General features: G+C 32.0%; 1 protein-coding gene and 1 long non-coding RNA gene across 2 annotated transcripts; one reads left to right on the top strand and one right to left on the bottom strand.

Moving 5' to 3' along the window:
- Positions 1-871: 871 nt before the first annotated feature.
- Positions 872-16,247, bottom strand: LOC116777655 (probable G-protein coupled receptor No9). The gene is made up of 2 exons (XM_032671323.2): positions 15,899-16,247; positions 872-2,379 (listed from the first exon to the last, which is right to left on the bottom strand). The coding sequence occupies exons 1-2, from the start codon at positions 16,024-16,026 to the stop codon at positions 1,101-1,103; spliced, it is 1,407 nt and encodes a 468-aa protein (XP_032527214.1). The 5' UTR covers positions 16,027-16,247; the 3' UTR covers positions 872-1,100.
- LOC133319978 (uncharacterized) lies at positions 15,644-16,019 on the top strand. Its single transcript, XR_009753460.1, has 2 exons — positions 15,644-15,741; positions 15,843-16,019. It is a non-coding gene; the product is annotated as an uncharacterized LOC133319978 (long non-coding RNA).
- Positions 16,248-18,859: the final 2,612 nt, after the last annotated feature.

Here is an 18,859-nt window from a genome sequence, read left to right as displayed (position 1 = left end):
AGTCGCTAGTATCAAATAGCATTAAATAATGAACTCTGGTATTCACCATTATCATTGCTTATTAACATGTTTTGGTTACTGCGTTTAGTGTGTTGATGTGGCTTTTCTTGACAATTTTAAAATTACAGCCAAACTCTCCCTACTTAAAATTGTAAAAGGTGTATTTCATATTAAAACCTCTTCAAATTTCAAACTTTATTAATACTCTTAAGGGCAAGACAATAACATTGAAGTGTTAACTAGTTAGTACAATAGCAGTAAATTGTGTTTTAGGAATCTAAAATATGTAATATTATTCGGCCTAAGGTTTCGTTAGCCCAGTGTTGAATTAGATTCGTTAGCCCAATGTTGAATTAGATTCGTTAGCCCAATGTTGAATTGTTTGTAGTATATTTGCATCTTAAATTCAATTAAAACCGACCACTGTTTAGATTGTGCAAATATTGCGGTCGTATACAAAATTATTTTGTATAATTAAGTTTGTATAATATAAACGTGGGCTTAGAATTATATAGTGTTAGATTGGACATAGCACGTGGTGTAAAGGTAAACATCGTGAGAATTGTTGAATACATTCAAATTGATTGAATGAAGGCTTTCATTTGCATTTAACTGTTTATTGAATTGTGATACTGTTTTTATTAAATTCATTCAGTTTGTTTATACATTCAGTTCGCTTTTCTTTGTTAATGATATTATTATATTGTTAGCTAATGAGGATATAATGAGGATTTCACCTTTAATAATTTCTATAATTTGTTATTAATTTGATGTTATTTTTTTTTCAGTATCCTATATTATTTTAAATTCTCTTTAAATAACTATGTTCTTAGCAGTGAATTAAACAAGTGATATAAATTAAACAATAAAATGTATTATAATATGATTTTTATTTTTCTTCAATACATTAATGTCAGGTAATAAAATTTGTCCGCTCAGCGGAAAGGTACATGGACTTACTAATAAATTATCTTACACTATATCAGTCTGACGGTCGCGCCGAGCGCTGGTCCTCTTATACTAGTATCACAGATGAAAACAGCGGTGGGTCGGGTAGTGAAGCGCACCTTCGAAGACTTCGATGGGCGCCAGAGAGTGTGTCACTCTTCTGAAGCAGATGACAGCTGTGTGCTACCACCAGAGCTGAAGGAGCTGCGGTACACTTCGCTTCCAGTTTCAGGTGCCGTACCACGATCTGCATTCTCCACTTCATCAACTCCCGGTGTCAACGTTCGCAGCAAATCTAAAGCAGCACGAGCACGCTGTCCATCAGCAGCCGCTGACGACGCTGCACCCGCTACGCGATCCCACGGGCTCTTTTCTCGTAGAAACATACGCCGTGCTTCACGCTGTACCCGTCGTGAACGCAGAGCAAAAAGAAAAGGAGATACCGCTGAAGCGAGCAATAGTAAAGCAAGCGCTGGAGTTCGAACGCTCACTGCTAATCCTGGCACTACGGCCGACACAAAAGCTGCCAATGCGTGTGGCAAATGCAACATAACTAGTGCACCCGTCAATAGTCCAACTCGAGCAGCACGAGATTCTTCTCTATATCTAAATAAAGAAGCGTTAGAAATTCTACACCTAATAGACGATATTCTTGAACAGCTCGGTGTTGCAATCGGTCGAGGTGGAACAGATAATAATGGCGCAGCCAGAGACGGAGCGGAGCTAACCGATGGTAAACATTTTCGTAGATCCTCACTCGATTTGCCCTCTTTCCTTGCATTTCGCAAGCTCGCCACGGAGGGGCATCGGGCAGGTCGTTCGGGAGGAAGCAAAAACGGTCCAAATTTGCGGTTACTTTCAGCGACGTTGTCAGGAGCATCAATTTTTAAAGTAAGACCTTCGCCTTCTTCGACCAAGTCTGGTAAATTGATTGCCGGTTCGTGAAGTTGTAGAGCACTGGCTCCATGTGCCCTCGCTCTTAAGCCAGAAGACCGAGCCGCACGATATATTCTTGTGTACATGACGCAAACTGTTGCCACTGGAGGGAGAACACCAGCGATGAAGTACACGACATAGTAAGAAAGCTCCACTCTTTGCACAATTAGTTCTTGCGGATAATAATGGTGGAATACTACAATGGTAGCACGAATCGTTGCTGCTAAACCTGCAGCGAGCCAAGTAGCTGCGCATAAAGCTGCTGGGCGGCGTTGGAGCAAGCGAGTGTGGCACCGGAGAGGGTCAGTGATGGCATGATGTTGGTCCAGAGCAATCAGCATGACCGCCAAGAGCGCAGCCAAACTGCAGGCCGAAGCCGCAACATCACCAGCTTCTATCCAATTGCCTCCCTCCCTTGCAAAGTACTCGCCAGACAGCGCGGGCGCAAGAAGGGAGGTCGTCACCAAATTTGTCGCCAGTAGATTAATGACAAACCTAGAACAAAGAGAAATAGATGTTAATTAATAAAACCAAGAATGTTCAGCTCAGAATCAGAGGTACATTTATAACATTCTCTAAAATATATATTTTTAACTGTTTTTTTTTTTAATACCAGCTATGAATAATATTCGAATCCAAAACAGTGCAACCTGTCCTCGTATGTTTAGTGATAAGTATCAACTTCCAAGTTTATGAAAAGTGTTCGACCAAGTCCTAAATCAATATACCAAAAATAGAAGTATACAAACTCTTAGAACGAATTACAATGCATCATAAGACTTGTGACGGTAATTTGAGGTTACAATGATATTTGTTTACAAGCCTATGTCTACATTGACACCAAGCTATAGAGTTTACTTTGCATCATCGGTCGCTATTCCAATATTTTTTTGCAACTTAGATATGTCCGTAGATAATACCTAAACGCCTAACGTGCGGAGGACTTTCGTAAAGCGTTGCAGAACGACCGAGTTACACTATTCACGTGCTATTTACCATTCCGGTCTCAATTACAAATGTTGGCCTCAAAACTTATGCCCGGGTCAGGAGACTATAACCATTCAGAAAATTAAACAACAAACTTACCATTAGAACAATGTTTATTGTATTCAAACCCGAATCTATATATGAAAATGAAATAACATGTTCGGCGTCCGCTCTCTCAGGTTTTGAAAACGATTGTAACATAGTGCATACAAACATTTCGACCTATCCGTCATAAAATATTAATGTAACAAATTATTAATTATATTAAGAAACTGTTACTGTACATTACAAACATTATCAATTATTTTTATATTCCAATTTCAAGGCAAGGTTATTTAAAGAATTAAAGCAAACATTGCCTCTCGAGTGCTAACGGACAAACAACTGGCAATCAGATATTCAAAATCATGATCACAATTAACAATAAATATAAAACAAATATATTATGTAAAATGGACTCTCCTTTTTAGGATTTTAACTTTTAATGGACATTCTGTCGCTGGTTTGCCAGTGACTGATCAGCCAGTCTTATTTATGCTCATAGTAACACATTGCTATAATAATGTTCCAGAATGTTCCCATTAGCATATGTAGGATAAACTGCCCTTGCAGCCCTTGTGCCCTTCATGATATGCTGACATTGTTAACCCAAGACCTTCCAACATGTCAGATTTGAAAAGCAAATTTTTCCTTTAATATTGCATACATGCAACATGCATATATATCTTATATAGGCGGAATCACTCTCGAATGACTGAATAAATCTGTTGCCAAGGATGCGTCTACTTTAGTTTCAATCAAAAGATGACTTCAAACGGACCAACATTACTTTATTAATTATTTATAGAAGTCGATAGTTATTAAAATTAATACTCTCATAAATATTAACTCATATAACACAAATGTGGTTGTTTTAACTAAAATGCGGCTGCAATGAAACACAAGCAATTAAAACTATGTCAAGGACGGCCATAATACATTGCATGTTAGTTTGTCTGTCTATGTTTTTATATTTACATTATGTACTTTGAGTTTTCATAGCGTTGCGAAAATATGAGGCAGGTATGATTTTTATTTTTTTATATAAACACATTCTAAAGCGGAATTTGAAGATGAAATTAGACTAAAAAAAAAATAAGTTTTTCGCCACATGTCCCATTTGACCGGAAGATGATTTTGCACTATTCCGAAGGTGAACAAACAAATCTATAAAAAAAATAAGAACGTCATCACTAGAACCAGAAAGTGTGTCAAATATAATACCAGTAAATTAAGTAGCAAAAAAAATTTTCCCTACAAATTTTATAGCCCATGAATCAATCCGATCGCTATTTAAGTCAATGTCATATAATTATATTTCTTTAATATTGGTAATAAAAATAATACCTGTGCGCAATTTTTACTGATTTACTTAGGATGAATATGCCGGTTAAAAGCATGTTTATGTTACAGCCGTGTACAACATCTGAATTCTTTGATTCTGAATTATTATTATTATTAACAAATAACCATCAAGGCCGGGGAAACCCGGGTACGTATGGTATATCATTCTAAATGTTCCAAATAACTGAGTTTTTTTCTTATTTTATTTCGATCACCTTGAAGCAAATGTCAAAGAGCAAAGTCACCACAGATTTAGTTAAATTGAACCAAAATATAAACATGTCGGGGAAATTTCCTAAGCAGATACTACAGCTGATTACAATATTTACATACATATACTGCAGTACAGCTCGAGTCGAATGGCCCGATGTTTAAATTATTCCACTTTAAAATTACATATGATAATCAATTCCTCTACGTATTTATAACATTGACAATTAGAACATAAAATAAATTCTGAGAAATCTTTATTTATGTTCTGAGAGACTTCCAAAAATGAAAAAGACTGTTAATTACACTGGATGATATTTGATTGCGCCCACACAAAACTCGTAGTTTCTCGTTATTCGTTCTACAAATTTTTCATATTTGACTTTGAGTGGAGAGTCAACGTAAAAATTTGCTTTTAATATAACAATTGTAACGTTTATAGGCGCCCTCGTTTCGTTTTATCTAAATATACTTAAGTTGAGGCCATTAACTGTATGCAGCTGTAACGTACATAAAACACAAGTTAAACTTTAATCATGAAAATTATATCTCATATTTGTATACATCTATAAACATATATATTAATATTAAGGTCGTATTAGAAAGCCCATACATAGACCGTAAAAAAACAAATTCGTATTTAAATGTTACTTTATCGATTACTTGAGCATAGCTGAGCCTTTAGTAACAAGTAAAGCGGATATTGATATACATAATTGATCAACTTCTACCTACAACATGCTATTTTAAAACGTAATATGAAAATCTTTATTCGTCCATTTATGAGTCGGCTTGCATATATCATTTATAATTCAGTTATTACATAATATAAACACAAGTACACATTAAGCTGCAGAACTTTAAACTTAATGACGTCGAAATGTTTTTTGTCTGTAATAAATCGAATATGATTGTACGAATATTGTTATTTCATTGCTTTTGAACGGTTGCGGTCATTGTAATAAAAGACAAAGAATCCATTGTTCCAATGACATAAATATTAAAACAAAATACATTTTAATTGTTGTCGGAACTGCAATGGATATTTAACGAAAAAAAAAATAATACGCTTAGTTTAAATTGTTACAAATTGATTATAAAAGTCGAGTATAATGTTTATATTTATACAACCTTAATCAGCCATCAAGAGAGACCTCTAAAAGTATCCGTAAATCATAAAAGGATGGTCAGAAAAGGTCTAATGATTCATTGTTATATTTCGGCAACGTTTGAAAATTTTCCGTTACAACTCGCTTAGATAGACTTACACAAGTGCAGAGAAAGGGGATTCTTATAAACTGGTTTCAAACCAGCCTGGATAGAATGTTGCGCATTTGCTTGTTTTATTTTGCTGTGAAGATACATAATGAAATAATAAACATTAAAATGTTTTTATGTCTATATTGGTTTACCGCACTCTTTCGCCTGAGCTACAAAACAGGTAATATTATAGATAGTAAATCATATAAATATTAGGCCTCGGAAACAATAGTAATTTTTTATTTTCTCTGTAACTATTGACATCACGTATTTCAAATTCCATCAATATTATTTATCAGATGTGAAATTGTAACCGATGTACAAAATCGTTATTTATAAAATGATTAAGGATGAATTAAGTTCACTTATGTGGAGAAAATAAACGATGTTCTCAACCATATTTATCAATGCTTAAACAATAGTGTTGTGCTGACGTAAATCTCGACGTACGCAAGCAAAGGTTGTGTACATATAGAGGCATAGGATGTAGGAAGCAATCACTAATTACTTCATTCGGTTTCTTCCGGTAATTCCCGATAAACAAAAGTCGTGGCATTTTAAATTTAAGATACCTAATACATAGAATAGTTTTAAAAGCATATTTTTTTACTTAATATTAAATTATTAACTTGAGAAATATTTATTCTATTATTTATAACTTACTTCCTACACATGAAACCGGATTTATATTTACAAATGTATCACTAATTATTGAACGTAAAAAATTGTTACGGATTGCATTACCAATACATTGTAATTAACACACTGATTACGGGAAAAAAATTCACATATATTTTGAAATGTTTTTGTAAGAGTTAACATTTCTAAGCCTAAGTTGTAACCGATCTCAAAGTTTCTCCAACTTTCGCATTTCCTTCTGCAACACATTGGGTACAATTTCACTAATTTACAAGAGAGATTAATATTCACTTTAATAAATAATATATTGAAAACAAGGAGATCCGATAGGACTGTAATCAATGAAGCTATGAATTTTATATATTTTTTTTAATATATCTATTCCGATGCTATACTATAAGTTATAATGACAAACGTATTTTAAATTTCAGTATTATTAATAATGTATTGTACCAAACAAAAAAACAATACAGCCCTTCGTGAAGCTTCCTTGTATCGTGAATAAAATAAATTTATGATTTACTATCAGTGTTTTCGGCTCTTTGTTTTTTTATTGTAAGAACCATCCGCTTTGAATACCAATCGTCTGCGGGATGCAACGACCTTCCTCGTTGATAGACGTTGAATAATGTATGGATTATTACACGATTATTTTAAAAATACGTTTCGCATAACTTAGTCCCGCAGGAGACAGACGAGTTCCGTTTTAATTGAATACCTCTCCCCTCAATACGTGTTTTTAGGTATTATTATTTCCATAATAGTAAATGATTTACTTCTAAACATTATATAAATAGTGGTTGCGTAAATAATTTGTGGACAATATTTCAAAACCCCGCGGCAATTCTTGCGAACTCTGTGACGTCATCCAATTAACAATTGTCGTTTATGACGCGACACTTTAAGCTGTTCTTCATATAAATCTTGGCAGGACATGAACGTTTCATTCAATGTCTTAAATGTATGATATTTTTTATTAGAGTTGTGTTGGCATCATTGTGATGATGAATGCCAGGAATTTTAAAGGGCGTAGCATATTTTGATAATTCAATGAAGCCCTGCTGGTCAGTCAGCGCAAGTAATTAGCGTAGACATTGATAAATATTGTCGTTAATTTTTATATCTTCCTTGTGGTAATACTCTTTAATGGCACAATCATAAAATCACAACAGTATTTAAGATATTTTGGAAAGTTTAAATTACTAAGTACTTAAAATAAAAAAAAATGGCATATTTTCTTTTTCAATCCATTTACAGCGTAATAAATTTGACATGACTTTATTCTTACGTATTGTATGTAGAAATTTCTATGGATACATGTCACAATGGTTACCATTGTTGAGGAAGTGCCACCATTGTTCGTGCGTATGCGCAACTAAACATGGATCAGGTGTACAAAACAGTGGTATATAAAATTGTTATTCAGTGAACTTCTTAGTGCAATATAACAGATAGTCTTCAGAGGAACAGAATGGTACCACACATACTATACGGTGGGTAAATTAGCAAATGGTAAAGAATAAAAAACAAATAGCAAAAGAAGTACCAGAAAAAGGAACACGATGTTTAAGTGGTTATTAATTTTAAGAATTCCTAAAAAGCGGACAAGATGTATCAGTAAAAAGCTTTGCGAAACCGACCATGAAATTCGACTAGGCAGCGAAGGAACCCCCGCGATTAGGGCTGAAAGCTTCAACGGAGTCTAATGTTCCCATTCATTATATATAAATCTTATTCACTTACAGTAAATGGTACAAATAAAGAAAATTACTCCTAACTTTTATTCAATAGTTACCTCATAATATATATCATATATAATGAAGCAATAGAAATGACCAGTGAATATTTTCAATTTTGTTAATTAACTGGCAAGGATCGATTTCTTTATGCGGATAGGAATAAATGAATACGAAAAGGGCGACCCTCTCTATATGTACGTGTTACATGCATTGACCTTGACCTGAAAACACATCAGGTACTCAGGCTGACCTAATTTAAAATGTAGCCATAGAAACTATTCAGCGTAATGCCAGGTTGACCCGCAAACTAGCTTCAAATTAATCTAGATAATGGCGTCGTGTACCAAATGTTTCAAAATCTGTTAAATTACAAAACATTTCACTTAGATATTCAGTTTGTTTTTAATATTAACAACAAAGCGTTCTCTTTCGCTTCTGAACGATTACTATCGGTAGGCCAATATCCGTGAAATATCTTGGAACAATAGCTGAAACGACTCTCACCACAAGTTTTACTTTTTATCTGGTCTATTTTCTCATTTTCAACAGATCACTAAAGCCCACTGAAGGTTTAATGAAACGATAAAAATAAAATGCAAATCCGATACAAAATTATTTACACTTTAGTAAATACGTTAAGTCGTTTCAATTGAATGCCAGTTGTGTAATTCTCCGAACATTCTATTGTGGGACACAAAAAATAAAATAACATATAACATGTGGATGTGTGTTAACTGAAACAATTGATGACGTTTTCCCGCCAATTAGTTGCTATTGTCCACTGTCCAGCTCGTTTGTGATTGCGGAATTTGTACCTGCGATTGTAACAGGATTTATATGTCATTTTTCTTACTTTGGTTTACCGAATTGAGAACAAAAAGACCAGTCAAATTACAATGACGGGAAGGAAAATGTGAAAGAATAATTTTATTATATCGTTACTTTTGAGATTTAGAAATATATTTTTTTTTCTCAGCCAACGCTCTGAACAAAAGATAATTAAAGAAAAGATAATAACTGTTTTATAATTATAGCCATCCCGTAACGTAACATTATTCAGCCAACTTGTAATCAATTACGCTATGTAATCCGCAACACGGCCGAATCACTCGTAAATCATGGAAACGGTGAGTGATATTCAAATGGATATATATTTTTTCTACCTAATTATGTATTCAGTGAATGCGCATATTAAATATAATTCTTTTTATCAATTTAATGATAGACAAAATATATTTTTTTTTTAATGTTTAAACAACTGAAATTTAATTGTATTTTATATTAAGCGTTTACTAAGTTATAGTTAAGATTTACAATTCAATCGTAAAACTATACAATATTAGTAAAATGATATTGAAGAACCAAAATCTCTTGATATATTTGCATAATACATTGATATTTACTAAAAAGTTGTCAGATTTAGAATTAATTTGGGGAAACACAGACGAAACAGCGAAAATCGATCTGTTTTACATATATTTTTGTCAATACCTAAAGCCCGTATATGCTATTTCATTAATATTTACGGTGTATTTATTCAGCACCGAGACATGCAACTACCGTTTTATATTTAATTATTTCTTCAAAGATAATTACCATTTACTTCCTACGTTTAACGTGCCACGGTCACTGTTACCTTAAAATGTAATCTAATGAAGTTTCTGCATACTATTTCAATTATATGGTTATTTGTTTAATTTTAACGCAACAATCGTGAATGTGATTATTCTGAACGTGGAAATAAAACATTACATATTATTTTTTTTTTTTAATAAATCACACTACCGCGTCTTCATTGCCGATTACACGATCTATTGTGAGGATTTCAAAAACATCTGTCATACACAATTATTTAAGAATTTCATTTATCTTTAAACATGACTAAGTGCCAACTAATCTTGCTGTAATATGCGGAACGTTCAATTAATTTTATGATGTATTCCATTATGTTAGAGCCCATATCGCATTGACAATAGTTTTAACAAATAATAGGATATAATTTAGTACAATGTGGAACAATATAAGACTAATACTTTAAAATATTAATCACAACCTAAATGTATTCAAATAGCAAGATAAATATTTATTCATTCGTTCTTACTTTTGTTTTGTTCATAAGAAGAATTGCTATAGATCTGTTACAGATCTTATTTAACAATTTTGCATTAATCATTTATGAACAGAGCTTAAAATGGTTTCAACAAGAAAACCAGTTCCCACACAAAGGCTGAATTGTAGTTGTTTTAAACGACTTTCAAGTTCCATTATAGATTTTTATTATTTATTAAAATGTAATAAATAATACAATAAATAATTGAAGAGGGAGAGGGATGGATTGAATTCAGAAGTTTAAAATTTTTTGTTGAGATTGAGTGATTTAAAATTATATAGCATATGGTTGGCACTGCAAACGTGGGCTTATTATATTTGATGCTAATTTAATAGCTTATGATGTGAATAATATAATACGATCTATATAACAAACCAACCTTACGTATGTAAGGCAATCTGACCGCAAGATCAAGATATCTACACACAGATGTCGGCTGTGTCAGGTTTTGTTACAGAAAACTATGTATACTACGTATCAATTAAATACACCCGTGTGATTTCGTTCGTCGTTGATGGATTCGAACGTCGTAAATTCCCAAAAGTTTCTTACAAGTCGTGATTGTCTAAGTCGTTTCCGGCGCTTTTCATATGTTAATTTTCAAAAAATTCAATATCGTCGGCAGCTGATAACCGAACCGATGTATTATGTTCAAATGTATACATACATGCATGAAGTATTATATCATAGCTATTCTATACATGAAACATATATCCTTATATACTTATTATACGCATCTTATGCTATACAATCATATCAAAAACAGTTCTAGTATTCAAATATTGAAAGAGAAATAATGATATTGGAAGAGAAATAATGATATTGGAAGAGAAATAATGATATTGGAAGAGAAATAATGATGTTGGAAGAGATATTGATATCTGAAGATATTTAAAATAAAAGGAATAGAGAATATTTATTTAAATTGAATTTCTTTCCAATAATATTGCTAAGTTAAAAATATTTTAATAGGAATAAGTGCAGTCATAATATGTCAGTTTGCGAAATATTTTAAATATGGAATGAAAAGCCTCTTTATTTGGAACTTTTTAAGTTATACATATTAGTCATCAGTGATTCAGTCGTTCTGTCAATTGGTACCATTATTTCTATTTCATTTTACAATCTACATTTTAAAAGGAACAGCAAAATTTTAGGTACTTTAACAATTTATACATAATGCTATAAAAAATCATAATTTAGCAAATGTCAAATGTCAGGATATAATAATATTTCGAAAATTTCGAATTTCTGTTAACCATATGATGATTATTATGAGAATAAAATCTTACTATATTAATAAACAAAAAGTATGGCATGATACGAATTAAAAAAAAAAATGTATATCAACGGTTACCAACTATATTTTTTACAGATACAAATTTCAGCAACGATTTATTTCATCGAGTACCTACTATTACAATATCACATTACCTGTGATTATTTTAACAAACTCTTTGCTTCTAAGTCGACCGTTATACTTATGACGTAATGTTTCCTCTTAGAAACCAGTTTCTAACTAAAATTTATTAATAAATTTTAATGATTATAATATATTATTTTATTTAATACATGTATATTACAATTATTGAAGATTTTTATGAATATTGTATTTTGTTATGGAGTTTACTATAGATTGAAGAAACGACATACTTTTTTATCGTCATTGAATTTTTTTAATTTTTCATTTGATTGATTCATAAATCACGCGAATTACAAACGCAGTCAGATGTAATATGCTCTTTAGAAAGTGTATTCTATACTGTCTTTATGGCTTCAGTAAAAGCATGGTAGCTGGTTTCCACTAATTTACATTCTATTACAATATATGTATATCCGTACTCGTTTAATTTTTATATAAATCTTTTTTTTTTTAAACCAATGTTTACTTTAAACAGGAATCCTTGAACTTCGTAATTGTATTTAATAATTTGTTTCTTTATTGTAAAGCAGCACGCGCAGACATTTACAATTATATTTCAAGTGGTCTAGCCAGATAGTTCTTGACACAGATTAAATATCGTATGGTCTGTGCGATCTGTTCAGTGTATCAAATCAAAAAATCTTCTATTATCAGTGTTGTTCATAAATTGATTTTTTTTTAATCTATCGACCTGGTTTATAACGACCTCAACCTGTCTTAAGCAGACTTTTTTAAAATTGTCTATGACTTTCTCCTTCATTGACGGTTCAGCGACCGACGGCGTTGCGTTGTGTGATTGTGAATTACTGTTATTGCGCATCAGTAACACATATAATATAAATTGTATTGATTTTTGTAATGCAATGTTAAATGTAAGTTGTTTCAAACACAGGACCATCGATACGCCGTTATTTGTAAACAAAAATGATCGTTTTTTAGAACGATTGTTCTTTTAAGGTTAACGTCACAGGGAAACAAAGCAATTATTTTCATATTACGTTCGTTTATTTAAGCCAAAACGATTTGTCTAATCGCTTTGTTAATGAACGAGAACGAGTGCAATGGACATAATTTTATCTGAGCCATTACTGGAAAAGTAAATATCCTTTGACATGTTTAAAAATGGAACCATTTAAAATAAAATGTTATGAACGGTACATGTAATAAGGTAGCCTGTTGAAAAACAGTTCGACTTGTTTATAAGTATCCATTTCAAGATATGAATAAAAGGTTGATGCTGACTGCGGTTCGTTTAGAGTCCTTTGGTTTTTTCCATAATGATAATTTTATAATCAACAATATGTTTTGATTCCGATTCGAACAGTAAATAAACTTCGCAATTATTAACATTACACCTGAACACACAGAGCATAGGTGAAGTAGAATTTAACATCTGAAAGTTACAGTACTTACGTCAGCTGATTTATAAAATGGATTTCGCTGTGATTTGTGCTAGTTACGATAGAAACGCTTACAATAAAAAGATTCATCACATACAACATTCAAAACATTCGCAGCGATAAAGCACATATGTGTGTATATACCTTAATATTTAAGCAACCTCCTCGATCAGATTCATCGTCAGGCTTGCTCTAAATCACACCACAATAAGATGCTTTACTGTGAACTAAAAAATCCGTTTTATAGTTTTGATCTGAAATACAAACAGACCTGCGTGTGTGTCCTTCAATAATAGTGATGTTTTTTAAGTCAAAGTATGCGCTCAAGCTCAAGTTATATATGATTAAAAGAAAATACAAAAACATATTTATAAAACATATTGTATTGATAATAGAATAAGTTGAAGTTATCTACGTTTCAATTCGTAAATCATGTGTCGTTTGCAATGTATTATCGGATATAACTGCTACAGGAAAAATAAATGAATAGCTTTCACCCGCGGCTTCGCCCGCTTGGAATTCTCGGCTGCCGCCGTGAAAAGTAGGCCATATTCTCCGAGGTCCTATCAAATGAATTTGATTTAAATCGACTTTACTCAACAGTGAAAAGATAAACAAACATACAAAGTTACTTTCGCCATAACAATATTAGTGCGTATGAAAACGCTGTTACATCACAATATAGTTACTGAATAAGTCTCACAGCCGTATTTACATTATAAATTTCGCTAATTCATAATACTACTATAAAATCGAATAAAGTACAACTTAAAAATATAGCTAAACATGTGTTAATGTTAAAAAAACTGGTTTTATTTTAAGATTACCTGCCTCCCGCAGCTTCGCTTAGTCACTCGGATGTCATGGTTAAAGTCGACTAAATACCTAAAAATGTTTGTCTATGCGTTATTCTGATAAATAAGCTAAAAAACTGAAGATTTATTGCAAATTTTAGTAAAATTGTATCAAACACCCGATCATCTTTAATAATTTTTTTTATACAAATATAGGATTTATAAACATTATTGATTTTGTTTGTACATAAACGTTATTTTATTTTAAATCTTTATTCAATCATCCATATATGTTAATATATTACATAATTGACAGTTATGGTTTTTCTCCTCCACGCGTACAATAATATAATATTATTGTTTTTGATTTTCCTCTTTGATGATTTTTGATTTCAGTTATCCTTTGTGAATATAATATAAATAAAATATCAAATATATTTGGTGTTAAAATAAAACCGCGTATATACTGTATATAAAAAGTAAAGCAACCACAGAAAGATGCAGAGCATAAAATAAGTTAGTGCCGAAAATCACACAGTGTATACCTACCCTGAAACGCGCATCACAGCTCTTAGCACACAATCGTCTAGCGAATAATTCGGGATATAATCATACGGAGTTAAAGTGTATATAAACGTACTAAATTAAAATAAACATTGAAGTTCAAAGACCCGGTAGAAAGTGATGACTTATTATCCATTACGCGATAATATTATTATGTCACAGCATTGGGGATAGACCCAGTTCGTGTGTATTTGTCGACACAATTCCCTCTTATCTGTTTATATCTTTGTACCGTCAATGGAGTGGACTGTATTCGTCTGTATGAGGGGTAAAGTCCTTATTTGCTTATTTGTATGTTATTTTCCACGACACCATCTACTTAACATCGTCTTCTATGAATCATTAATGGAATACAGGCGTTTGTAATTTATCTTAGAACTGGCTATATATAGATGTATATTGTAATTTAATACTCGTGTTATATTGTATTTAAAATGGTAAGAATATATATAAACATTTAATTTTAATGACTTATAAAAAATCGATGTCAATAATTCAGTCGGGTTTATTCTAAAACGATTTATTTTACGATCTGTAATTGAGCAGCCGTTTGAGTCTCCGCCGCTATTTGGGACATGTCTTCTGGGATATTTTAGCGTCGTTTCGCAGACTAGTGTAAAATGTTCATATTATTAATAAAAGTACTTTTTACTTTGACAATAGTTTAATAACGTAATAAATTAAATCCATTATATTTTATGAAGCTTGGCCGTCAATTAAACTTTTTACAGCTGGTTTTTCATACAGAATGCATTGTGGTAAACTTAAGTGAAGTGTCTTTGTTACGTTAAAATGTTAAAAATTATCAAATTTATACGCTAATACTAGTATCGTATATCAAATCGGAGTTAGTGTGAATCATCTGGTAACTGTTAAATGGTCAAAAGGTTTTTCGTTTATCTTGGAGCGGATCGCGACCTTCTAATGCTGACGAAATTTATCAAGCAATTTTTTACCTTATAACTTGGAACGTACAACAGAATGTATTGCAAAAGTAAACATAAGAGGCAGGTAGGAGTGGTAGGACTGACCGACGCTAATGATCTAATAATAATATGAGGTTTGGCTTCCAACCAACTGCTATGGGATCTATCCACTCCGAGGAAAAAGTACTTAAAACAAATGCGGGGTTTCTAGACTTTCACAATGCGTTCTTTGTCTTTCCGTTATTGTTTTCAAATATCTATCGTATATTATTCTTAAAATATTAACAATGGATCTTTTTTATTATTATTTCTATGCAACTATAACCAGTGTTTAACTTTGTGTCTCTTAGTTTTGTTATTTTTTCCAAGAGGGTGACTTCAACGTGATGAGTTCCGATGGAATTTAGCATAAGAATTTGAAGGTTTTTATCAATTCTGCATTTAATTTGAGTGACTCGTCTACCTTGATAATAATTTTAATTTATATAAGTCAACACTAAAGTTTTGATTTATTTAACAACAGCAAAATATAAATATAAAATATGAAAAACGAGAAAAATAAAAGAAGCGGTAGCTTACCGATTAGAAATAGTCCTTAGTCCGGGTCGACGACAGAAAACCAAGAGGGCCAAAGAATTGCTGGCCGTCGATACCAGAAACAGAACAAGGAGCACCACCTCCTCAACGAGCCGGTGCTTCGCTTCCATCCCCTCTGACTTTAACGTTCGTCCAGGAGACAAAAACAACTAACGTTCCAAACAAATGTCATCACTAGTACTAAAGCACTTTGCAAGCAATCTAACACTTAGTTCGCTCGGAACTGCAATAAAGTTGCGTGAAGTTTTGAGAACACGCTGGTCTTAGCGGCCGCGTCTTTCTCGTAAGGCTGTCCGTTGACAACTGGTTATTTGAGCGGGTCGTATCGCAGTCAGAAACGCGTGGCAACTGGTATCCCCACTCCGTGCGGATTCACTTTGAACCGTGAGCCGCATACATACAGCCAGAGCCCGGAGCTTTGTATCGCATTATTGAGAAACGTGGCCGTTAGGATTTGAACTTAAAATTGGAACACGCTTAACTCGTAAAGCATGCGTAAAAGCTTTCAAAATAGTCATCTTAGTGTTTAAATGCTGTATGTATTTACATATTTGTAAATAATTCAAATACATAATTTTTAACTTTTGTAGTCCTAATGAATAATAAATATTTTTTTACGGTTATAATGTACCTTCCAATTTACATTTACATTTAAGATTACAAGCTAGTAATCCAATTTTTTTTTTTCTAGACTGGTATACAAAATATAGATTTGCGGCCAAGGCTACGTAAAAAAGATACCTTAATTAATTATTTTCATAAATCCATAACATATATTTTTGTATATGTCTGGAGTTCTATAAATATTCATATTACAAATAAATGAAATACCTTAAAAGTAAAAGTGACCAAGTATAATATATCCTGTAGAAGAAGTTAATAGTAAATATATTTTTTACGGTGAATTAGTATCGGGGATGTTGGCATTGATCCAGAAATGGTCATGTCATCCGGTCGTTAACTTTACCTGTGGATGTCTAATGCTGCCAAATTCTAGAATAATATCTTGATGTTTCACTGCACGAACTAATAAACATTAAATAATAAACATCATGAAAGTTATTAAATTTTTATGTCTCAATGTTACACATTGTACGGGCGATACTTTCTCTGCAAGTGTCATGATTTTCGTTCATTGATATACCTGTTGTATTATGTTTGTTTGTGTTCCTTTTTGAAACATGTAGAAACTTTTTCGATGTTATTTATTGAAATTAAAAAGAATTTGTAATGATTACTATTACAAGTTGCCAGTCAGATTAGTTGCCTACTGTTGATAAATGTGTATTCGTTAATATTGATGTAAAATAACGATGACATTTATTTGTTTTATTATCGTCTGTTCGTTAATCACTTATTATAGTTTGTAATTCCTTATCTGGTGGAGATAAGCATTACAATTTTATCAAATTTAACAAAGATATGATATGCTTTGCTTAGTTTAAGAAAATCATCACGGATAGATGAAATATTTCAAAACAGATCCAATTATACATTGAATAGAAATTGAAATGAAAAAAAAAACAAAAAGCATACTTACCATTTATACATTCATATTTATTGTCTTAACATAAACGCATATGCTAAACTGACATGTTTAAATGTGGCTAGAAAACTAAGAAATAGCAATTTAAAATATCATAAACCTACAAAGAGATTGCACGAGTACCTAACTATTATTTAAATGTTTTAACGTTTAGTAACAAAAGTATCAATTAACTCAATATTTTCATTACAAAACCGTCATTCATTCCGTACATTTGAAAATTAAAATGGCGTCAGTTGAACATATTAATATAACATTTTTAGCACGCAGTGTGCAATCTTTTACTTAACGTCACTTAAATTACAAGCAATTATGAACGTGAATGGACAGAATCATCATACTATGAATTATAATATGTTAATCAAGTTTGTTTATAACAAAAGATACATATATATAAGGTAACATAAACTGGATAACTTTGCTTTACAAATATATTTATAATCTAAATTACGTCATGGCAACATTAAGTGATGGAACGCCATGGTATGAAACTAGTATTAATAAGTGATCATAATTGATATCTGAATAGCATTTAACAGTTATATTACCATAAACAGAGCGGACGTTGGCAATCTGCGTCACATACGACGACAAACTACGACTTCTCTAATTAGAAAACTTTGGAACTCTGTTTCCTCTACAAATGAATAGCTAGTAGCATTTAATGAATATAATTTTCAAAAGTATGTTTAAGCCTGCTTTCTTGATATGTATATAGTATATATTTATATATATAGCTAACAATTTCTTGTACTTTTCAACACATAAATACAGTTTTTGAACAAAAAGATACTAGGTTTGCAGACGATTACGCTAATACAAAACCCAATGCCAATCAGCTGTTCGAGTTGAGGCAAAAGTGCAACTAAATTGTGTAAATTTCATTATAAATTAATTTCATTATAAATTAATTTCATATAAATTATAATTATATTCCGTTATATTACTCTTCTATTTGGTTTATTCATATTATTTGTAATGGAAATATTATAAGAAATACTTTCGTGTTTTGATGCATTTCATAAGCCTGAGGCAATTTTATTAAATAAGCAGATTCTTTTATAATTAAAAAATATTATATTTACGAACTCATTCCGTCCGGATCGCCTGAGGATTGGATAGCTTTCGAGGAATAAGAAAACAAAGAACAAAGGATTATTTTACATTCCCGTAATGCAATACGATCCCACAGATAATTATAAAACATAAATATTTTTCAGAATGTTAGGCGTCAGAATCTTAAGTATAGCCGAGAAATAACCTTATTACTTATAGTGAATCAATGGTCTTAAGTACCGAATGTTGACTCTGAGCCATTGGTGGGAATGGGAAAGTGAAGATGACACCTCACGCCTTGCACCACCGGTGGGAATGGAGAATGGATTTCAACACATATT

The sequence above is a fragment of the Danaus plexippus genome, chromosome Z, assembly GCF_018135715.1.
Source record: "Danaus plexippus chromosome Z, MEX_DaPlex, whole genome shotgun sequence".
NCBI lineage: Eukaryota > Metazoa > Arthropoda > Insecta > Lepidoptera > Nymphalidae > Danaus > Danaus plexippus.
This window is presented reverse-complemented; position numbering and strand designations above follow the sequence as displayed.